General features: G+C 42.7%; 1 protein-coding gene and 1 long non-coding RNA gene across 2 annotated transcripts in view; one reads left to right on the forward strand and one right to left on the reverse strand.

The window, feature by feature from the left end:
* Window positions 1-461: 461 nt before the first annotated feature.
* Window positions 462-24771, reverse strand: part of LOC116158236 (uncharacterized) — a 50186-nt gene continuing 25876 nt past the window's right edge. The window contains exons 3-5 of the long non-coding RNA XR_004142455.2: window positions 21014-21074; window positions 10071-10215; window positions 462-1605 (exon numbers count right to left, since the gene is read on the reverse strand). This is a non-coding gene — a long non-coding RNA (uncharacterized LOC116158236). The remainder of the gene's footprint in view (window positions 1606-10070; window positions 10216-21013; window positions 21075-24771) is intronic.
* Window positions 21645-21983, forward strand: IQCF6 (IQ motif containing F6). The gene has a single exon (XM_064496496.1). It carries the CDS (start codon window positions 21660-21662, stop codon window positions 21981-21983), a length of 324 nt encoding a protein of 107 aa, XP_064352566.1. The 5' UTR covers window positions 21645-21659.

A 24771-nucleotide genomic window follows, 5' to 3' on the forward strand; every position in this document is an offset into this window, starting at 1 on the left:
ACAATTTTTGTCCTATGTTTTCCTCTAAGAGTTTTAGAGTTTTATGTCTTTGATCAAATTTATTTTTTATATGGTGTTAGGTATGGGTCCAGTTTCATTATTTTGCATGTATATCCACTTTGCCCAGGGCCATTTGTTGAAAACACTGTCCTTTCCCCCGCTGAAAGGTCTTGGCATTCTTGTAAGAAATAATTCGAACGTATGTGTCAGGGTTTATTTCTGGGCCCTCTTTTCTGTTCCATCGTTCTTGGTCTGTTTTTATGCCAGTACTCTACTGTTTTGATTATTGTAATGTCGTACGCTTTGAAATGAAGGAGTGTGAGTCCTTCAGTTTTTGGTTTTTTTTTTCAGGATTGTTTGGGCTATTCAGGGTTCTTTGAGTTCCATATAAATTTTAGGATAGACTTCTATTTCTGCAAAAAAAAATGGGCATCAGGTACTGATAGGGATTGCACTGAATCTACAGATTATATCTTTATTAAGTCTTTCATTCCATGAACATGGAATATATTTCTATTTATGTTTTCTTTAATTATTCCCAGCAATGTTTTATAGTTTGCATTGTACAAGTCTTTCAGTTTCTTGGTTAAGTTTGTTCCTAAGTATTTTATTTTAATGCTATATTGTAAATGGATTTGGGGGGTAGTTTTCATTTAGGATTGTTCATTGTTAGTGTATACAAATGCAACTGACTTTTTTTTTTTCTAATGGAGGAAGTGGGGATTGCACCTAGGACCTCCTGTGTGCTAAGCATGCATTCTGCCCCTGGGCATTCTACCCACCCTCTGCAATACAACTGATTTCGGTCTTTAATTTTGTATTCTGCTACCTTGCTGACTTCATTTACTAGCCATAACAGTATTTGATTGTATTCCTTAGGATTTTCTTTATCCGACTCTATCCTCTGTTAACAGAGAGAGTTTTCCATCCTCTCTGTGATTTAAGTGGCTTTTACTTCTGTTTCTTGCCTAACTGCTCTGGCTAAAATTTCCAGTAATGTCAAACAGGAGTTGTGAAAATGGACATCTCTGCCTTGTTCTTGACGTTAGTGGAAGGTTTCAGTCTTCCACCACTGAGTGTGATGTTCCCTGTGGGTTTTTCATGTGTGGTTTTCTATTATGTTGAGGTAGTTTCCTTCTATTCCTAGTTTGTTGAGTATTTTTCTTTATCATGAAAGGGTATTAAATTTTGTCATAATGCGTTTTATGCATCATATGGGTTTTTCCCTTCATTCTGCTAATGTAGTGTATTACATTGATGGATTTTGTATGTGAACCAACTTTGCACACTGGGAATCAATCCCACTTTGCCCTAGTGTATAATCCTTTTAATATGCTGCTAAATTCAGTTTGCTAGTATTTTGGTGGAGATGTTTTCCATCAGTGTTCAAAAGGAGTATTGGTGTGTAGTTTTCTTTCTAGGCAGTCCCACACATGCTTCTCATGGCCGTGATCCCATGTCCTTGGGTCAGCTTTCTTCTCTCTCCTCCTGTGGGTCCTTGAGGATGTCCCTCTAAGCCAAATCTAGATGCTGGCCAGCACATCCGTCTCCAGCTCTCCTCAGTGCATCCCAGATGAACACAGTGTTGTTCCTTTTTAAGATTTTCTACATGGGGAACAAAGAAAAACAAAATGGGCATTGCAGCAAAGTTTAGAGCATTAATACAGTATCCAGTCCCAAATTCTTGCTTGTTACTACTACATGGGATGGTGTAGGAAACTAAGGTATCCACGTGCTTGTTTTAGTATCTCAGTTTGTGCTTCCATTGCCTTGCATGGGAAGCCAGTCACCTCAAAATTCGCTGTGACAGCCAGCTCAAGGTGCAGGGACACATCTCACCAGGACCTCTTGGCAGACAGGATACTTCTGGACTTTTACCCATACATGTGTCTACCACTGCACTGGATCTTGGCTCCACTGAGATGATCAGGAGGAGATTTTACTTTTTCTCTTCATTCCAAGTATTACGGCTTACTTTAGGCTAGCCCAAATGATGGAGGAGCAATACAGGATCAGAACAAGGAAAAGGGTGTTTAGGAGATGCAGGGGAGAAACGGTCATAAAATGTAGCATCTCAAAGATATGAATGGAATGCAAGGCAGCTCCAGGACTCCCCAGGACGTTAGTGGCATTCACTCTCGTCTAGATGCTCCAGTTGGGAACCTTTTTGTGTTCTAATTTCTGTTGTTACTACCATTTCACGTCTACACTCTCTTTATTCTATTTCCTCTGCCTTATAACATTCACTACTTCATAACTTGAGCCTGGTTATGACCCCTCGTGACCCCTCATATTGCATCATTTATGCAAGTGATCCTCAGCTCTGCTGCTCTCGTTCCAATTGTGTCTTTCAAACTCTTTTTATAAAATTCAAATTTGAGGCCAAGAGAATATTTTCTGATAGTTATTACATACATATTTAAAAACAAAGCTCCACATATATCCATTAGCTATTCAAATATTCTATTATCATTTTTAATCCACATATTTATTTTACAATATCATATTTTATAAATTGAAGAATAGCTGATGTACAAAATTAGATGCTACAGGTATACAATATAGTGATACAATTTTGAAAGGTTGTACTCCATTCATAGGTGTTATAAAATGTCAGCTATATCCCCCCATGTTGTACAATCCTCCTTGCAGCTCACTGGCTACCTGCTAGTTTGGACCTCTTCCTCCTCCGCCTCCACCTCGCCCCCCCTTCCCTCTGCCCCCTGGTAACCACTAGTTCCTTCTCTACATCTGTGAGTCTGTTTCTTTTCTGCTATCTTCACTAGTTGGTTCTAATTGTTTTAGATTCCATGTGGAAGTGATATCTTCCAGCATTTGTCTTTCTCTGTCTGACGTATTTCCCTCAGCATCATGCCCTCCCAGTCTACCCACACTGTACACCAGAAACGAATACAACACTTTGAATCCACTGTAGTTCCGTTAAAAAGCAAACAGACTGTGTGGAACTCTGTGCTTCCTGGACTTGGGTGAGTGTTTCCTTTCCCAGGCTTGGGAGCTTTTTGGTTACGATCTCTTCAGAGATCTTCTCAGGTCCTTTCCCTCTCTCTTCTCTTTCTCGGACCCCTATCATGTGAACAGCAGTGCTCTTCATGTTGTGCCAGAGTTCCCTCAAACTATCCTCATTTCTTTTCATTCTCTTCTTTTTTTTCTGTGCTGCACTAGTGATTTCCACTAACATGTCTTCTAGCTCACTGATCCGTTCTTCTGCCTCATTGAGTCTATTTGTGGTTCCTTCTTGGGTGGTGTTCATTTCACTGATTTCATTCTCAATTCTGGGTATTCTTTGTGTGTGCGTCTGTGTGTGTTTTTTTTTATTGAAGGATAGTGAGTTTACAGTGTTGTCAGTTTCTGGTGTACAGCATAATGCTTTAGTCATGGATGAACATCCATATATTTCTTTTCATATTCTTTTTCACCATAAGTTACTACAAGATGCTGAATATAGTTCCCTGTAGTATACAAGAGAAACTTGTTGTTTCTCTATTTTATATATAGTAGTTAGTATATCTGCAAATCTCGGACTCCCAATTTATCCCTTCCCACTCCCTTCCCCCAATGGAAACCACAAGTTTGCTCTGTCTGAGTCTGCTTCTGTTTTGTAAAGAAGTTCGTTTGTCTTTTTTTTCCCCCAGATTCCCTATATTATGGAATTTTTCTTTCCTTTTCTAGCTTACTTCCCTTAGAATGACAATCTCCAGGTCCATCTGTGTCTGCAAATGATATTATTTTGTTATTTTTCATGGCTGAGTAGTATTCCATTGTATACACATACCACAACGTCTTTATCCAGTCATCTGTCAATGAATATTTAGGTTGTCTCCATGTCTTCTTGGCTGTTGTAAATAGTGCTGCAGTGAACACTGGGGTGCATGTCTCCTTTTGATTTAAGGTTCCCTCTGGATGCATGCCCAGGAGTGGGATTGCTGGATCCTATGGTACGTCTGTTTTTCATCTGTTGAGGAATCTCCGTACTGTTTTCCCTTATGGCTGCCCCAAACTACATTCCCACCAACCATGTAGGAGGATTCCCTCTTCTGCACACCCTCTCCAGCATTTATCGTTTGTGGACTTTTGAATGAAGGCCGCTGTGACTGGTGAGAGGTGATACACCTAGCTGTAGTTTTGATGTGCATTTCTCTGATGAGCAGTGATATTGAGCGATTGTTTTCCATGTGCCTCTTGGCCATTTGTATGTTTTCATTGGAGAATTGCTTGTTTAGGGCTTCTGCCCATTTTGGGATGGGTTGGTTTGCTTTTTTTTTTTAATCATTAAGTTGTATGAGCTGTTTATATAGTCTGGAAATTAAGCCCTTGGTCTCATGTTTTGCAAATATTTTCTCCCCTTCTGTAGATTGTCTTTGTTTTGCTTCTGGTTTCCTTAACTGTGCAACAGCTTTAAAGTTTAATTAGGTCCCATTTGTGTGTTTTTGCTTTTCTTTCTGTTGCCTGGCTAGACTGCCCTAGGAGAACTTTGCTAGGATTTCTGTCCAATAATGTTTTGCCCATGTTTTCTTCTAAGAGGTTTAGAGTATCTTCTCTTAGGTCTAAGTCTTTAAGCCATTTTGAGTTTATTTTTGTGTATGCTATGATAGATTATTCTAATTCCATGATTGACATGCAGCTAGCCACTTTTTCACAGTAGCGGATAAGAAAAAAAGACAACCTTCAGAATAAGGAATATTTTGCAAAAATTGAGACGGATGAGGGCTTAATTTCCAGGATATGTAAACAGCTCATACAATTTAGTAATACTAAAATAACCAAATCCAAAGATGAGCAGAGGATGTATATAAGCAATTCTCAAATGAAGACATACAAATGGCCTAGAGGCACCTGAAAACTGTTCAGTATTGCTAATTATCAGAGAACTTCCAATCAAAACCACAATGAGCTATCACATCACAGCAGTCACAGTGGCCATCATTCAAAAATCCACAAGCTATAAATGCTGGAGAGGGTGTGGAGAAGAGGGAACCCTTCTACACAGTTGGTGGGAATAGTTTGGGGCAGCCGTAAAGGAAAACAGTATAGAGATTCCTCAACAGATGAAAAACAGACTTACCATATGACCCAGCAATCCCACTCCAGGGCATATATCCAGAGGGAACCTTAATTCAAAAAGATACACGCACCTCAGTGTTCACAGCAGCACTATCTCCAGCAGCCAAAACATGGAGACAACCTAAATGTCCATGGACAGATGACTGGATAAAGACGTTGTGGTGTGTGTATACAGTGGAATACTACTATGCCATTTGCAGCGACATGGATGGACCTGGAGATTGGCATTCTAAGGGAAGTAAGCCAGACAGAAAAAGAAAAATTCCATATGATATCACTTATATGAAGACAGTGGGACTTATTTACAAAACAGACAGACTTACAGACATCCAAAACAAACTGATGGTTACTGTGGGGGGGGGGGGGGGGCGGGGGAGGGATAACTTGGTAGTGTGAGAGCTGCAGATACTAACTACTATATACAAAATAGGTAAACAAGAAGTTTCTACTGGATCCCAGAGAGAACTATATTCAATATCTTGTAGTAACTTACCGTGAAAAAGAATATGAAAACAAATATGTATGCTCATGCACACCAGAAACTGACGCAAACATTGTAAACTGACTTTACTTCAATTATATATGTGTGTATATATACACACACACATACATACAGAGAACAAGAGAATACCAAAACAGAACTGAAGAATGAAATCAGTGAAATGAATACCACCCAAGAAGGAACCACAAATAGACTCAATGAGGCAGAAGAACGGATCAGTGAACTAGAAGACATGTTAGTGGAAATCACTAGTGCAGCACAGAAAAAAAAGAAGAGAATGAAAAGAAATGAGGATAGTTTGAGGGAACTCTGGCACAACATGAAGAGCACTGCTGTTCACATGATAGGGGTCTGAGAAAGAGAAGAGAGAGGGAAAGGACCTGAGAAGATCTCTGAAGAGATCGTAACCAAAAAGTTCCCAAGCCTGGGAAAGGAAACACTCACCCAAGTCCAAGAAGCACAGAGTTCCACACAGTCTGTTTGCTTTTTAACGGAACTACAGTGGATTCAAAGTGTTGTATTCGTTTCTGGTGTACAGTGTGGGTAGACTGGGAGGGCATGATGCTGAGGGAAATACGTCAGACAGAGAAAGACAAATGCTGGAAGATATCACTTCCACATGGAATCTAAAACAGTTAGAACCAACTAGTGAAGATAGCAGAAAAGAAACAGACTCACAGATGTAGAGAAGGAACTAGTGGTTACCAGGGGGCAGAGGGAAAGGGGGGCGAGGTGGAGGCGGAGGAGGAAGAGGTCCAAACTAGCAGGTATCCAGTGAGCTGCAAGGAGGATTGTACAACATGGGGGGATATAGCTGACATTTTATAACACCTATGAATGGAGCACAGCCTTTAGAAATTGAGAATCACTATAGTGAATACCTGTAAGATAGAACATTGTACGTCAAACTACTGCAATTTAAAAAATATGATATTGTATATAATAAAGTTAAAGAAAAACGTCCTGGCTGTGAACACAGCCCACCCCATCAGCAGACTTCCTGAGCCACAGATGCCTCTAGACACGGCCCTACCCGCTGGAGGTCCAGGACCAAGCTTCACCCGGCAGCACCCACTCTTCCTGCCAGGAAACCTGCATAAGGCGCTAGTTCAGCCTCACCCACCAGAGGGCAGACACCAGAAATAAGAAAACAGCCCCAAACCCTGTGGAAGGAATCCACAAACCCAGGCCACACTCTATCCTGGGACCGGCTGGACCCTGGCTCTTGGGTGACAAGAGAGGAGTGTACTCCTGGGACGCATAGGACGTTTCCCACAGAGGGCCACCTCTCTCCAAACTTGACAAATGGAACTAACCTACCTCAAAAATACAAATAGAAAGATAGCGTGAGGAAGCAGAGGAATATCCCCCAGGCCGAGCAAGGCACAAGAGAAAATCCCAGGAAAAGGAATAGGGGATGAGGAGATAGGCAGTTTATCCGAGAAAGAGTTTAAACTAATGATGGCAAATAGGGTCGGAGGACTCAGGAGGAATACAGAAGCACAGAGCAAAGATTTTAGCAAAGCGTCGGAAGATGTAAACAGCGCCCAACCGTAACCCTCCCAGACGTCAGACAATACTACAGAGCCGCGGTAATCACAGCAGCATAGTGCTGGTCCCAAAACACACATATGGATCAATGGAACAGAAGGGGGAGCCCAGAAAGAAACCCACAGACTTTTGGTCAATTAATCTTTGACACAGGAGGCAAGAACATACCATGGAGTAAAGACAGTCTCTTCAGCAAATGGGGTTGGGATTACTGGACAGCTGCAGGTAAATCCACGAAGTCAGAATACTCCCTCGTAGCCCACACAAAAATAAACTCAAAATGGCTTAAAGACTTAGACCTAAGAGAAGATACTCTAAACCTCTTAGAAGAAAACATGGGCAAAACATTATCAGACAGAAATCCTAGCAAGGTTCTCCTAGGGCAGTCTAGCCAGGCAACAGAAAGAAAAGCAAAAGTATTCCAATGGACCTAATTAAACTCATAAGCTTTTGCACAGCAAAGGAAACCAGAAGCAAAACAGAAACCCAACCTACAGAATGCGAGAAAATACTTGCAAAAGATGAGACCAACAAGGGCTTAATTTCCAGACTATATAAACAGCTCATACAATTTAGTAACACTAAAACAAACAACCCAATCTCAAAAAAACAAGCAATTCTCCAATGAAGACATACAAATGGCCAAGAGGCACATGGAAAACAATCGCTCAATATCGCTGCTCATCAGAGAAATGCACATCAAAACTACAGCTAGGTGTATCACCTCTCACCAGTCACAGCGGCCTTCATTCAAAAGTCCACAAGCTATAAATGCTGGAGAGGGTGTGGTGAAGAGGGAATCCTCCTACACGGTTGGTGGGAATGTAGTTTGGGGCAGCCATAAGGGAAAACAGTACGGAGATTCCTCAACAGATGAAAAACAGACGTACCATAGGATCCAGCAATCCCACTCCTGGGCATACATCCAGAGGAACCTTAAATCAAAAGGAGACACGCATCCCAGTGTTCACTGCAGCACTATTGACAACAGACAAGAAGACATGGAGACAGTCTAAATGTCCACTGACAGATGACTGGATAAAGACGTTGTGGTGTGTGTATACAATGGACTACTACTCAGCCATGAAAAATAACAAAATAATGTCATTTGCAACGACACGGATGGATCTGGAGATTGTCATTCTAAGAGAAGAAAGCCAGACAGGAAAAGAAAAAATTCCATATGACATCACTTATATGTGGAATCTAAACAAATAAAGACAAATGGGACTTAATTACAAAAGAGACAGACTCACAGACATCCAAAACAAACGGATGGTTACCCAAGTGAGTGGGGGAAGGGTTGGGAAGGGATAAATTGGGAGTATGAGGTTTGCAGATACTAACTACCATATATAAAATAGAGAAACAACAATTTTCTACTGTATAGCACATGGAAATATATTCAATAGCTTATAATAACTTTTCATGAAAATGGAAACAAATCAGAGGAAATTTTTGTAAGAAAAAAAAAAACATTATCCAGCCCTGCTGTGTGCCAAGTACTGTTACAAGCATTTGTTAAATCAGAGTAAGACAGGCAGTCTCTAGCCGCATAGAGATCACATTCTACTTGAGGGAGACAAATCAGTAAGTGTGCTTTCTGTGAATTGGGCCAGATGACCATTTTGGACTGTGCACTGAGAAAGATGTTTATGGACCGCATTGTCTACTTTTGACAACGCTAACCCTCACCAACATGGGCAAGTGGGTTAAAAATTTAGTTGCAAAATATCCTAGTCTGAAATGTTACCCGTGAGCTCAAGGAACCAGAAGAAACTATGGTGCTGATAATTTTCCTTCCTGTAGAGGGAGCTCCTCACCAGCCAAAATGGGATGCCATGGAAAATGCTTTTAGAACACGTTCTGAAACATTTTCTCCGTGAGATTTTTGTTGGGAAAAGCCCAGTGGTTCACTCATAAAAATTCTTTCAGCTTAATGCTTAGAGCTTTGGAAATATAATTTCCTCACCCAGTATCACTTATCCCTCCAGCCCAATTTTAATTTATTTGTTCAAAGTATTAAAATGCAACACCTTCTGGTTTGTTTTAGAATAGCTGATTGTCATTATGAAGTACAAACTTTTAAAGCCAGATTTCAATACAACCTTTGCATAATTAGTGGATACAACTGGAAAGTGTGCTAGATTAGGAGGCAGAACCAACAAGGCCAGTTTCCCTCCAAGCAGCAGGTCTTTGTGAGAGTCTTTCCTAGCTTCAGCAGCCATTAAAATCAGTATCAGAGGGAACTGAGCTTCAACTCCAGACCAGCAGATCCCTCCCAAGACAAAAATAAACCAAGACTTAACCCAAATAAGAAGAAAAAACAATCACCTAGGCAAAGGATGTGAACAGACAAGTCATAGAAAAAGAAACAGCAAGGGGGAAAGGATTCTGAACATATGCAAAGATGCTCTTAAAAAAATGGTGACTGGTGATTACCAGTCCTTCAGGTTGGTAAGGGTGAAGAGAAACAGGCTGTATCACATGTTGTTGGTCAGAATGCAAACTGGCAAAACCTCTCTGAATAACAATTTAACAAAATCCATCAAAACTAAAAATGCAGCAGTACAACTGATCCAGCAATTGTACTCTGGGTATTTTTTTCTACACAAATACTCCTACCAAAAGTCAGCATCCACTTGACATCAAAATCTGTAATTAGGTTAGCACGGGATTAGAAAACCATAGGCCAGCCTGGCTTGTGAACCCAGATGCAAATATTAGCAGACTGACTCCAAAGGGTAGGATTTATCCTATGAATGCAAGTATATTGATCGTTGTTCCTAACTGGAAACAACACAAGCTGACCCATATTTATTTAAGCAGAAAATAAAAGTAGTGAAACAATATTTATTAGCTCACCAAATTTTCAGGAAGTCTGGAGACTAGGCTCAGAAATAGATCATGTCTAGAACCATAGAAAATGCCATACCCAAGAACTAGCCTGATGAGGATTCCGCCATGGGCACAAAGGACGCGCCCTCGGTTCTCCAGATCCCATACTGCAAGCTGAAAACTCCTCGTGGGTACATTTGATTGGCCAGAACTGTCACATGTCTGCTCAGCAGCCAAGGAAGCTGGGAAAGGAAGAAATTGGCATTTACAGCTCTGGCACTAGAAGCAGGCTGTCTCCCACCAAGACAGATAAGAAGGGTAATTCCCAAACACAGGGAAGAGACTCAGGTGCCAGGAAGTCTTAAATATGGCCGAGACCCGCCACTGTGAGATTTCCACAGTAAAAAAATCTTTTGATGTAATTCACAGTATTAACAGATCAAAGAGGAAAACCATGTAATCTTCTCTATGGCTGTGGGGGAAAAAAAGCATTTCATTAAAAAAAAAAAATAGCAAACAACCTAGCTTAAAAAAATAAGCCCAAGACCTTACCAGATACCTCACCAAAGAAGACATACAGATGGCAGATAAGCACGTGAAGAGATACTCCATATCATGTCATCAGGAAAATGCAAATTAAAACAATGAGATACCATGACACACATGTTAGAATGGCCAAAATCCAGAATACTGGCAACACAAAATGCTCTCATTCATTGCTAGTGGTAATGCAAAATGGTTCAGCCACCTTGGAAGACAGTTTGGCAGTCTCTTACAAAATAAGCATACTCTTATCATATGACCCAGCAATCTTGTTCCTTAGTATTTATCTAAAGGAGCTAAAATTTACGTCCGCACAAAAATCTGCAAACAGATTATTAGAGCAGCTTTATTCACAACTGCCAAAACTTGGAAGCAACCCAGATGTCTTTGAGTAGGTGACTGGATAGACTGTAACACATCCATACAATGGAACATTATCCAACACCAAAGGAAAAAAAGCTATCGATGAAAAGACATGGAGCTTCAATATATGCGTATTACCAAGTGAAAAGGCTACAAACTGTATGATTCCAACTATATGACATTCTAGAAAAGGCCAAACTGTGGAGTCAGTAAAAAGTATCAGTGGTTGCCAGGGGTTGGGTGAGGGAGGGATGACTAAGAGGAGCTCAAAGAATTTTTAGGGCAGTAAAAATACTCTGTATGATCCTATAATGGCGGATACATGCCATTCATTATACATTTGTCTACATCCACAGAATGTACAACACAAAGAATGAACTCTATCACCCAAAATTTATAGTTTACATTAATGTGTCAGGGTAGGTTCATCAATTTTAACAAATATACCACTTTGGTGAGGGATATTGATAGTGGAGGAGGTTTTGCATGTGTAGGGGCAGAAGGCAAATGCGGATTCCCTGTATCTTCTGCTCAGTTTTGCTGTGAAACTAAAACTGCTCTAGAAAATATTTTCAGAGAAAGACAAATACTGTATGATCTCACTTATATGTGGAACCTTAAAAAAACAAAACAGAACAAGCTCTTAGAAAAAGAGATCAGACTTGTGGTTACCAGAGGCAGGGATGGGAATGGGGGATTGGAGGAGGCTGGTCAAAACGTACAAACTTCCAGTTATAAGATAAATAAGCACTAGGGATGTAATGTACAACACGATGGCGATAGCTATCACCGTATGCTATATAGGAAAGTTGTTAAGAGTAAATCCTAAGAGTCCTCATCACAAGGAGGAAATTCTTTTTTCTTCTTTCTTTTCTTTTTATTGTATCTACGTGCGAAGATGGATTTTAGCTGAACCTATCATTTCACAATATATGTAAATCAAACCATCATACAGTAAACCTTAAACTTATACTGTGACATATGTCAATTATTTCTCAATAAAACTGGAAAAAATAGAATATAATCTTAAAAAAATAAAGTAAAAAAAAAAACCATTAGAATATCAGAGCAGGAAGAAACATAATTATTTTGAAAAGCGTAACTAAAATAACCACCCACTAACATCCTCATTGGTGGCAAAGCATAACAAATGTTAAGGTCAGAGGGAGAAGAGGTGCCACGCCCCACCAGATCCTTTTCAACACTGTACCAGAATCCTTGTGTAACAACAGCAATAAACTCAAATTACTAAAATTAGGAATGACTTTGGGGACCTTATGAAATAAAAGGGATCATAAGAGAATACCATGAATAATTGTATACCAACAAATTAGATAACCTAGATGAAATGGACAGATCCCTAAAAGCACAAACTCTCAAAACTAACTGAAAAGGTAACAGATCTGAACAAGCCTATAAGAAGTGAAGAGATGCATCAGTAATCCAAAACTTCAAAGAAAGCCAAGGACCAGTTGGCTTTGCTGGTGAATTTTATACACATGAAAGAAGAACTAACACCAAGTCTTCTCACATTCTTCCCAAAAATAGGAGAAAAGGAACTGCTCCCTCACTCATTTCCTGGAGGTCAGGATTACCATGACACAAAAGCCAAAGACACTATAAGAAAACTGAAGACCAATACCAATTATGAGTACAGATATAAAAATCTTCAGCAAGATACTAGGAAATTAAATCCAAAAGCATATTGAAAGGGTTATACACCATGACCTAACAGGATTTATCCCAGGAACGCAAGGCAGCTTCCACATATGAAGATCAATGTAATACACTGTATTAATAGAAAAAAGGGGGGAAAGTCACATGATTATCTCAATTAATACAGAAAAAGAATTTGACAAAATTTAAGACCCTTTCATGATTAAAACAAAAACCATACAATAAACTGGTAGTAGAAGGGAACTTCTCAAACTAATAAAGGGCAGCTATGAAAAAACCACAGCTGACATACTTAGTGGTGACAGACTGAAAGTTTTTTTTTTTTTTCTCTAAGATGAGGAATGAAACAAAGATACCTTCCTCCATTGCTGCTATTCATTATTGTACTGGAAGTTTTAGCCAGGGCAATTAAGCAAGAGAGAATGAAATTACATTCAAATTGGACAGGAAGAAGTAAAACTATCTCTATTTGCAGATGACATGATCTTACACATAGAAAATCCTAAAGAATTCACACAAAAAAAGTTGTTATAAACTAATTCAGCTAAGTGGCAACATGCAAGATAAACATTTTTATTTCTACACAAAACCATTTGTATTTCTAAACAATAACAATGGAAATTTAAAAAATGAAATTAAGAAAACAATTCTATTTATAATAGTGTCAAAAATACTAAATTACTTGAGAAAAAAATTAACCAAGCAGATGCAAGACTTGGACACTTAAAACTACAAGACATCATTGAAGTACCTTAAAGGAGACCTAAATATATTTACCGAATCCAAGTTCATGTGCTCATGTGATGCGCAGTGAGGCCAAACAGTACCAAAATCTCAGAGTCTGGAGCAGACTAAGGTTTGTTGCAGGGCCAAGCAGGAACAGGCGCCTCCTGCCCAACCCCCCACCCGTCCCGCTGCCCCCACCCCAGCCCCCTGAAGGATTTCAGCAAAGCGTTTTTAAAGAACAGGTGAGGGAGGGGCAGCCCAGGGCATGTGATCAGCTGTGCACACTTCTGATGAGCAGTTCTTAGGTGCCAGAAGGTCTGGGAGCTACCTGCTCATGGTCATCAGATAGTTAATTTCTTCCACTTGGTGGTGGTTTTTAGCGCTGAAAACCTCAGGGAATGTGTACTAGGTATTATTATCTGGGTACTTCAGAGATACAGGGGAGGGGTCTGTCTTGGGAAGGCCCCATAGGGTCCTTCTCAGTTATAATTCCTCTTTTTTCTTCAATACTTCTCAGTATTGAGAAGAGGTGTTGGATAAGAAGGGGAATAATGTTTTGGTTCATCATAAACTCAGAAGAACTCTGTTTTAATCTCCAATCCTGTCTCATCCTTCCACAAATCTTTCAGGGAATGAGGCAACGGCTGCTCTCCTTCCTGCTGAAATGGGGCACAGTCCCACCGAGACCGAGCAGGACCCTGTAGGGCACCCCCCAAACCCCTGCCACATGTGTATAGAAAAGCTGAATCTCCCAGGTCCCCCTGAGTCATGAAAGAACAGGCTCGAGCAGTTGATGACTAAGACAACAAGCAGAGATCCACTGCCTGATGCACTTTCCTCAGTTGTGTCACAGATACTCTGCCACCAGAGGGGGAAAACGAAGCTGCATGATGACCAGATCTTTTCCCTAGCCTCCCCAGAATGGCTGGTGGTGTCCCAAGTATGACGCAGCTTAGATAGTTCCAAGTTCTCAACAATACAGGAATGCGCCTGAGATCACGTCCACAGTGGCCACGTAGTTTTTACCTTGGATGTCTGAACCACAGCTACTCCATTTAGACTTTCAAACGTATTCCCCTCAAGGCCAAAGCAGAGGTACAATGCACATCCACAAGGCCACAAGCAGGCCGCTTTGGTCAGTAAAGTTTAAGTTAAACTATGTATAAGCAAGAGTGATATCCCCCTATCTCAACGTGTGCAGGTTTTTCCATCATTTCCCCTTTTGATTGCAAATCTTTCAATAGAAAGCACTGATGATCAAAATAGCCATCCCTCTGTTGGGATGGTGGCTCCTGCCCCAGCTTCAGATCATGTCCCTGGTGCTAGGCCTCCTTTATATCTGGTTATTCACGTTGGGGAAAAACTAATCAGGTATCAGCAAAAGGCTCAGAGGTATGCTAATGCGGGAACATGTTATAGGCCATCCATTTTATCACTTATACGTTGTTACACAAACATTTTACATGTACTTTTAGCAACAGACTTGAAGCTAGCATTGTTACACATGTTGACTAGTTATACTCTGTGACAACTCCATTAGAGAATTCTCTTTCTATCCTAAATGTATGGGGGCAACAGTGTGGTTAGAAGTTAAACAATAACTTTCAGTACGGAGAGGGAACCAAACACTTGGTAAACAGTTCAATTAAAGAACGTAGATTAAAAGCCAGCTAATATTTCAGACAAAACCAAAAAACTACAACCATATTCATCAGCTCATTCAATCCTATGAAATCCATCCTTTTCACTAACAGCTTTATGAAGTTTTCATTAGACTTTTAAAATATCTTACCCAGCTCAGCAGTATGATTTTAAAGAAACCGGCACTTGTCCAGAAGTCCCTTTTATGAATCCTCTTGAAGGTGAAGTCTTGCAAAGCATCAGCTTAACTGTCCATGAAGGACAAAAGAACCCAAAAGGCAAGGTAAAAGATGCGAATACAGTGTGCCTGACAAGCTTAATCAAGTTGCTGTGACATACAACGTTCCATGGCAACCAGAATCCTGACTGACAGCATTAAACCAGGACACACCCAAATTTCAGAAATTTCATATAATTTCTAGAATGTCTAAATTAATATTTACCCATAATGTACAGTCTGAGGAGACACCGCTCATTTGACAGTGCTTCCTGTGCAATTCAACATACCAACCGATCCTAGTTAAATATTTTTCTCTGAGATGCCTCAGGGGCCCTCTGAAGCATCCCAAAGTTAGCTGAAGTCAAACAGAACTTTAATTAGAATTTGATAGGAAGTTTGTCAAAAATATCAAAAAGTTTCACACCAGTTGTTATCAGAATAATTCTGCGTTAAATTTCTTTTCTTAAGCGAGGAACCAAATCCCGTCCTGCAGCAGCCTACATTCAATAACAAGATCCATTCATCCATTAAGTTTAATCTCAGCCCGACCATGAAGGTCTCCCTTTCCACAAACTCTCCACAACTTTCTGTATCTCTATTAGTTTCTCTTATTTTTTTTCATCTAGAAACAACCAGCTTTAGGACAAAATCATTTTTTTTTTTAACAAAATGCAATTCCATTCCCACTATCTCTTACTCAAAACATACATTCTACTTTCCTACTATATACTGAAATGTTCCCTTTATTATTTTTAGTAGTTTTAAAGACATATTTAAATTAGAATCCTCAACTCTTAAAAAGCTCAACTTCTAGTGAAAACCAAGAAGATAATCATGAACTGTCTTTTCCATTTTCTATAGATTGGCAAACACAAACACCAATAATAATTTCCAAAACACATGCTCTGTACAGAAAATATCTCACTGCGGCACCAAACATATTTAACAATAGTCCTAAACATCTTTTAACTTCTCTGCAGGTGGAAGCCAATGCCTGGTAAATAATGATTCAGTATCTTATTTAGGAATGACCTAGCTATTCAACAAAATTCCATAATTTAACTTCTTTTAGCACAATATCAAGAGATTTTTTTTTTCAGTTCTTCCTCTTACTGTTTTTACAAAAACCAATCATCTTGGCTATTTTCAGGGATTTTTTTTTTCTTTCAGTTCCCAAATATCCACTTCAGCTTTAAAAAAAAAAAAAGCAACAGTAACAGACAGTAGCAGATCTATCATTCACTTTCACGTGCCTCACTTTCAGCAAAACCAGGAAGAGACAACACGACTTGGACTCAGGTACCGACACACACGCGCGCGCAGGTGCACATGCGATAAACCTGAAGCAACTACAACAGGCCACTTTGATATAATAGCAGAGCCATTAGGGGCCATTTTTTCTCCAGATCTCAGGAAGTACTGAGGCCACACAGTGTTACAATAAAAATATCATTTTCTTTCATTTAAGAGAGCATAGCTTAAGCTCTCCCAGTTTTGCAAAAATACCCCAGGGGACTATAAAATGGAACAGAGCTCTGAATACCCATAATAATTATTCATGGTTGGTGTTGTCAAATATCAAGGAAACAATTCAGAATGGTCTCTCAGGATCACGGTTCCCTAGCCCCAAAAACGGAGATTCTCAGCCAATTCCCCATCAGTCCAAAAGGAAAGAACCCCAACCAATGCCCCGTCAGAGATGAGGCTGAATGAATGATCCAGGCGGGTCCAAAAGGGAAAATCCCAGTCAATGCTCTATCGCAGGCAAAGCCAACACAAAGGGAAGGCTACCCCTGGTGCCGTCACACGCAAGCCCATTACTCACCAGAGACGTCTCAAACTGCCAATGCAAGTACTGATACACACACACTACCCCCCCCCTTTTTTTTCTGCAGTAATGGACAAGCTAATCTCTCTTCTTTTTAAATGGGGGTACTGGGGATTGAACCCAGGACCTCCTGAATGATAAGCACACACTCTACCACTGAGCTATTCCCACCACACACCCTCCAGACAAGCTAATCTTGATGTTAGTATGGAATTGCAAGGGTCCCAGAATAGCCAAAATAATCTTGAAAAAGATAAAGTTGGAGGACTCAAACTTCTTGATTTTAAAACTTGCTACTACAAAGCTCCAGTAATCAAGACAGTGTACTGGCAGGGGGATAGATATATAAATCAATGGATTTGAATCGAGAGATGAGAAGTAAACCTATGGATCTATGTTCAATTGATTTTTCAACAAGGGTACCAAGATCTGGGGGAAAGAATAGTATCTTCAACAAATGGTGCTGGGATAACTGGATAGCCCCGTGCAAAAGAATGAAGGTGGCCTCTTACTTCACAACATACACAAATATTAACTCATAATTGATTGAGGTCCTAAATGTAAGAGAGAAAACTAAGAAACTCTTAGAATAAAAACCATAGGGGTAAATCTTTAAGATTTGGCAATGGATTTTTAGTTCTGAGACCAAAGCACAAGCAACAAAAGAAAAATAGATAAACTGGACTTCATCAGAATTTAAAACTTTTGTGCTTCAAAGAACATGATGAAGAAAGTGAAAAGACAACCCACAGAATGAGAGAAAGTATTTTCAAAATGTATCTGGTAAGGATCTAGTGTCCAGAATATATAGACGACTCTTACAATTCAACAACAAATAAGCCAATTGAAAAGTGGGAAATGGACTGGAATAGACATTTCTCCAAAGAAAGATGTACAAATGCCCAAGAAGCACATGAAAAGATGCTCAACATCATTAGTCCTAGAGAAATGTAAATCATAACCGCACTGAGACACCATTTCACACTAGGGTGACTATAATTAGGAAAATGGAAAATAACCTGGGGGGATATGTTGATTGGTAGGAAGCTAAAATGGTATCGCTGCTGTGGAGGAGCTTGGTGGTTCCTCAGAAAGTTGAACAAAGAATTACCAGATGACCCAGCAATTCCACTCCTAGGTATGTATGCAGAAGAACTGAAAACAGGTGTTCAAACAAATACTTGCACACCAATGCTCATAGCAGTACTGTTCATAACCACCAAAGAGTGAAAACAGCTCAAGTATCTGTCAACCTATGAATGTACAAATGAAATGTGGTTTATCTATACAATGGAGTATTATTTAGCCATAAAAATGAATGAAGCACCGAAACATTCTACAAAGTGGATGAACCTTGAAAACATGCTACGTGGAAGAAGCCAGACCATATATGATATGATTCTGTTTACATGAAGTGTCCAGAGCAAGCACATCCATAGAGACTAAAAGCAGATTAGTGGTTGCCAGGGTGTGGGGTGAGGGAAAGGTAATGGGAAGTGACTACGTAATGGGTATGGGGTTTCTTTTGAGAACGGTGAAATTAAAGTTAAAATACGATGAAATTAGAAACTGGACTTAGTAGTGATGGTTATACAACATTGTGAATGTACTAAAAGCAACTGAATTGTACACTTTAAAATGGCTAATTTTGTTATATGATTTTTACCTCAAATTAATTGAAAAAGACACGCAGAAACACAAAATAGCTTTGTATTTGTTTAGGTACATGGATGTACTATGTCTATAAATATATAGCTAATAGTCCAGGATACACTCTAAGCTGGGAGCAGTAATAGTATAAGGCGGGAACATTGATCGCCAAGGGAAATTTATTTTGAAATGTATGAATTAGAAATAAATTATTAATTAAAAAATGTTAGGCTGTGTATGAGTATAAGACCTATAGGAATAGCTCTGGGGGCAAATTTCATGGGAAATTCACTTTCCACCTTATATATCTCTGCATTATTTGAAATTTTAGAAACAGACACACCATATTCATAAACAGCAAAAAAAATTAAGCAAGAAGAAGAGAACCTGAAGCCGAAGAGAGGCGCAGTGAGGAAACCAAGGCCAAGGATCATGCATGGCCTTCAGCCCCATCCCATGCCACTTTGTGAATAACTGCCAAAGCATGAATAGAAAAGGTGCTGGCAGGTTTTTCCAGGGACTTTCAAGACAAAACCAGGATATTCCGGCAACAAACAGCCAGACCAGCGTGGGGTAGGGGAGAGGTCCTCAAGAACAGGGGGCTCTAGTGTTGTGACCATGGCAACCTGACCTGGATGGACTGAACCTCGGCATGCCAGCCGCGTCCAGAGCCCCCTTCTGAGCGATCCCTTCTGCAGGACGCAGCAGACTGGGGTGGAAGTAGGTGCCTGATGCCAAGACCAATGGCTTAATGCACTGATAGAGACCTGTTAAGACCAGCGCTCTGCTCACCCTGATTGACAGGCATTAAAGGAAGCAATAGGTCCACTCTTGAGGACTTTTAATGTGACGTAAAGAGGCTGCTTGGTTGACAAAAGGATCAGAAAACCTAAGACACGCCAATAAACAGCGCCATGGCAATTAGTACAAGTGATGGTACAAAGCCTCGAATACACAAAAACAGGAACCACAGACAGTACATGGCCCCACAAGCGGTGGGCACCCAGCAAACCCTCATGTAGAAAAATGAGCAATAACAGGCATGCTAAAGCCAGAGCCAGAATGGCCTTCCAAATCCCAAAGGACTCACAGCATCTCTGCATCACCTGTGCCTGCCGTTCCAGTCCTAATTCTGAATCCTAGAAACTCAGCTCTCTGTGAGCTCCCAGGAGCCCTGGCCACACAGTTGCATTCTTATAGCACAGCAGGGCCGATCCAGGTTTTGTGGGACCTGAAGCTTATGTAATTTGGAAGGCCTACTTTAAGAAAAAAAAATTTAGACTTAAAATCAGGCAAATGAGTATTTAGGACAAGTAAAGAAATCATAAATCACACATTTTTAAAGGTTGGCAGGTAGCACAAACAACAGTGTACATGTTAGTTAACTGTCCTACCTCACTATTTCCTACATTTTTAGCTGCATAACCTCTGATTACTTTTTCATATGATGATTTTGCAATAGGATTTTCTATAGAAACTTGTTTGTTATTGATATTGCATAAAATGTGATTTCTTGAATCACTTTGCTATATACCTGACACATTGTAAATCAATTATACGTGAGTTAAAAAAAAAAACACAAACCCCAAAACAGAAACATGTGATTTCTCTTGCTGACTTACACACTGTTCATGGCAGTTCTGGTTGGTCCTCTGCAATCACAGGAATTCTGTGATAAATCTATTTCACCAAATTTATACCCAAGAAAGAAGGAAGTTTAGAATGTTTCTAACTGTCGTATTGCATTATCAAATATATTCATGATGTGACAAAACTTCAATTTTCACCAGGAATCAATGAGAACAGAATCCTCCAGTTACAGTTTACCATGTCTGAGAATAGGAAGAATTCTCTACAGACCAGCTTTTGTTCTCCACACTCTCCAAAGCTGGGTTTTCCTTCCCTGCCCATTCACTCTGGTGCTGGGCCCTGCAGGGCACGTCCGTACCACTGCAGCAGCACTTCTGTCCTCGCATCTTCATACTGTGACCCAGATGAACAGATGTGGTAACTGGCAGCAGTACTCCTGGAAGCCACAGCTAGCAGGATGGGGAGCGAGAATTTCTCTCTTTCCAGGGGTGGTTGTGAACCACATAAACCTATCCCATTAACCCATAATAAGTGTATCCCAACTCAGCTTCCCACCTAAGTCACATCCCCAGAGAGACTGTAGCCATTCCACAGCACCCAACAAGAAAAGGGTGACAGAAGGAGTCAGAGAGGGGGAGACAGAAGCCCTCTCCAGTCGCAGTGAAAATATCTTGCTTTCACAAAATTTACAAAAAAACCATACTAGCCCATGAACACACTGCTTGGGTCCCTCCCAACGGCTGACACAGAAGCTTCCAGAAATCCACATGGGTGAGGAGTATTCCTAAGCAAAATCACTTACTTGAAGGAAAGCTGCATGAGTCTCTCTCTTCGTTGCCACCAGCAGGAACAGAAGTGAGTGCCTGGAAGGTGTAGAAAAGAGCAAGACTTAAGATGACAGTTGGGTCTGAGAAATAAACTGAAGGCAAGAGATCACAGCCGGCCCCCCAAAATGGTGGGAATGAATATATCAGGGGACTGGGTGATCTATAAGGAGACACAAGCAAGAGAAGAGGGGAAAGACATGTGGCCGAAACGTGGACAGACAGGACCTGATGAGGGGAGCCATGTGCGCAGGTGGGCGGAGTCTAATGATGGGGGTGACTAACAGTTGAGGGTGGGGCTAAAGTCTAGGGTGGCCTAACTGATGGATGAGTGGACTCTGAAGATCAGGGCCATGGACCCACAAAATGTGAGTGAGGCCCGTACAGAAGGGACCTGCCCAGCGGATGATGAGCAGTGTTTAAAGGTGAGTAGGGGTTTGGAAATAAGATGGATGGGGCCTAGAACTGAGAGGCCAGGGCTGCCTGGGTCAGGCCCCTTTCTTGCCAGCACCAGAGGTGGGGACGGGCACGGGAGGGTACCCCACTGAGCATCTCCGTGTTCTTCCTTCCCCCAATCAGTTAGAGAAGGCAGCCATAAAGATTCAGTCCTGGTGGCGTGGCAACATGGTACGCCGGACATTACTGCACGCAGCACTCAGGGCCTGGGTCATCCAGTGCTGGTGGAGGTCGATGCAGGCCAAGATGCTGGAGCAAAGACGGCGCCTGGCACTAAGACTCTACACCTGCCAGGAGTGGGCCGTGGTGAAGGTGCAGGCACAGGTTCGGATGTGGCAGGCCCGCAGACGGTTTCTCCAGGCACGCCAAGCAGCCTGCATCATCCAGTCTCACTGGCGCTGGCATGCCAGCCAAACCCGAGGCCTGATCCAGGGCCGCTACGAGGTCAGAGCCAGCCGGCTAGAGCTCGACATCGAAATCCTCATGACCTAGGGTGCGGGCAGAGCCAAGGAGACTGGATCTCTCTTCCAATAAAGACATTTACAGATCATGGTCTTGCACTTCGGAAATGAGACCCAGAGGAGGGGGATCAGCCCCTTATCTCCCTACCTTCCACCCGCAAACAGGTTCCCTGGCATGGTCTAGAGCCCGTCCCAGGGCAGCCCACGATAGGTAGGCCCTCACTCCTAATGCCAACCTGACCAATCTTGTACTGAAAAGAAACCCCAGGGCTCAGGTCAGGCTCTGACACCTCGGCCAGCCTGATCCCAGCTCCCTCCGTAAGTGGGGTTATGCATTGGGCTTTATTTTTCCGCAGCCTCTGCCCGGGCATCTCCATTCAGGCAGGACATTAGAGAGTCTGGCTGCAGTCAGAGCCAGCTGGGAAGGCCAGGATTCCACAGGCCTATGATTGGCAGGGCCCTCAGGGCCAGCACAGAGCTTGGCAGGGAACCAGGAGGACAGGGTACCCCAGAGGAGCAACAGCGGGACAGGCGCTGGGCCTCAAGGGGGGACAGCCAGGCAGAGCTGGCCCGGGGGAGGGGCTGAGATGCTGCAGCTGTGCCTCCCTCCCCGGGGCCGAGAGACAAGGCTTCCATCCCCTCTGCTGGCCGCTGCCTGTGAGAACCAAGCGTGGGACTGGGGAGGGGAGAGAGAGTGGGGGGTGGTTTGCGGGGATGTGGGTAAACAAGCAGGGGAGGATTAGGGGTGGGGATCGGGGAGGGCGATCCCTTTTTCATTGGAGGTCACTGGCTTGGGGATGCAGGCTCTAAATCCTACCATGTCCTCAGAAGCAGCAGTGCCAGCCTCCCTGCAGAACCCCCTTTCTCCCCCAGCCTCCCACCATCTACCACACCCTCTGCTGGGCCTGCGTCTAGTGGGTGCTGGTGGGTCTCCACTTTTCTGAATCTCTCATTATCTTTTGGCATTTCTGACTCAACCATCTCTGTATAAGATCTCTCACCGTCTCTGCTTTGTCATCCCTGCCCAAGGTCCCTCACCCTCAGCCTGTGGCAGGTGTGATGTTTGTCTCTGAACCTGCATCCCAGAAGTCTGAGGTCCATGACCCTCCCCAGGATTTTGCAATGGGTGGCCTTGCACAAGGGATGGGAGGACCAGCCGGGGAGGTGTACAGAAGCCAGAGGTCTTCATGGGCCTTGCAGCTGGGTAAGGTTTTCTCTCACCCCAGGCCCCCTTGGATGTGTGTGTGGGATTCAGGGCAGGGTGTCTCCAGAATAGTTGTTGACAGATGTGAGGGATTCAGAGATCAGTTCAATATCCATCGCCTCCAGTAGCTGCAGGTGGCACTGATGCAGCTGGGTACCTCAGTCTTCCAAGGGACCCCTTTTAGGAGCTTCAGACACAGCTCTCTCCTCCCCTGCTGACAGCAGAGATGGGTAGGAAACTGGTTATGTCTGCAAGCTGGACGTGGCAGGAGTTCTGCATGACTAGCCCAGCAGGCACCCACCCCTGCAGTGAGAGGTGTTCAAAACCTGTGCTGGCGAGAGTTTAACTCTGATTCATAACCTAAATTGGGCATTGGAATCCCCTAAAACACACACACAAAAATACTTGTGCCTGGGCCCACCCAGAAATTCTGTTTTAATTGGACTGGGGAGAGGCGTGGGCATTAAAATTCATTATGTGGCCACAATTTGGAAACTGCTGAGTTAAGCCCTTCCCAGGCCAGGTTATCTGGCCCTCAGTCAGCCTGCGTGGTCCCACGCGGGGATGGTCATGCAGAATTCCAAGCTGAACGCTCAGTGGGCTCAAGGTAATCAAGGCTTTCTGCATTCTTAGCTCATCAGGGAGCAAAGTTAAACAGGGATCTAGAGGCAGAGCTACTTTGGGTCAAAAACCTTTGGAAGCAGGAAGACACAGCCCCTCCGGAGAGCTGGGGCCTGGAGGGGGAGAGGCTGTTGGAAGCAAAGTAGGCTGGGCTTCTTGTCCCAGGTAGACCAGATCTCAGGAAGATGGTGCCACACAGGTTGTGGGCAACGGAGACCCTGGGGCTAGCCCAAGAAGGCCAAGTCTCATCCAAAGTCTTCCCTGCCACCTGCAAGAGTCCCTCCAAAGTTCAGGGGTCTTGAGAAGCCATGGATGGCCTAGCCCTGTGGACGGTGGACATCAGAGAGCCCCATGCCGAGGAAGTGAAGGAGGCACAGAACGGGAGTCAGGACAGAAGCTCCTTTTAGAGCAAAGTCTGTGTCTAGTGTTGGCCTAGACTGGTAGAGCCAGGTAGGACTTTTTAGAGGGGGACCTCACAGACCCTCCCTTCTCTTCTCTGCCATCACTGAGAATTGAGCTGCACAAGGACCTCTTCCTGAGAATACACTGAAACACTGCAAATGGGGAGGGGAGGCGTGTGCTTGCAGCTGTGGGGCAGAAGTGGGTTTAAGAGCAGTCTGGGGGACTTGGTATCCCTACTATTGTTCCTCCTGGAGGTGACATGAAGGCCCCAAGAGCTATGTGCCCGAGGCCCAATCAGCAAAGACATATGCTGACCCTCAGACTGGCCCAGCCTCCTGGGCCCCTGAGAAGGCAGTTCAGTAAGTAAAGGCCCATCTCCTGCAGGTCCTTCCAGCCCTGGGAAGGGAGCCCCAGGTGGCTTCTAGTCTCCTTGCCCCAGGATGCCCGCCTCATGCTCTCAAGCCCCTCACCTGACACACCGCCAACCTCATCTCTGATCCCACAGCTCCAGGGTCTCAGCCTGCCTCACCTTCTGCCATTCTCTGCCCCACGTGCCAAACCCGAAACGAGACGCCCAGAGCCACTGCTGTGC

This window comes from Camelus dromedarius, chromosome 17 (genome assembly GCF_036321535.1).
Source record: "Camelus dromedarius isolate mCamDro1 chromosome 17, mCamDro1.pat, whole genome shotgun sequence".
In the NCBI taxonomy this organism is placed as follows: Eukaryota; Metazoa; Chordata; class Mammalia; order Artiodactyla; family Camelidae; genus Camelus; species Camelus dromedarius.

Coding starts and splice junctions, on each gene's coding strand:
- IQCF6 (XM_064496496.1), top strand. CDS start 21,660: ATGGTACGCCGGACATTACTGCACGCAGCACTCAGGGCCTGGGTCATC.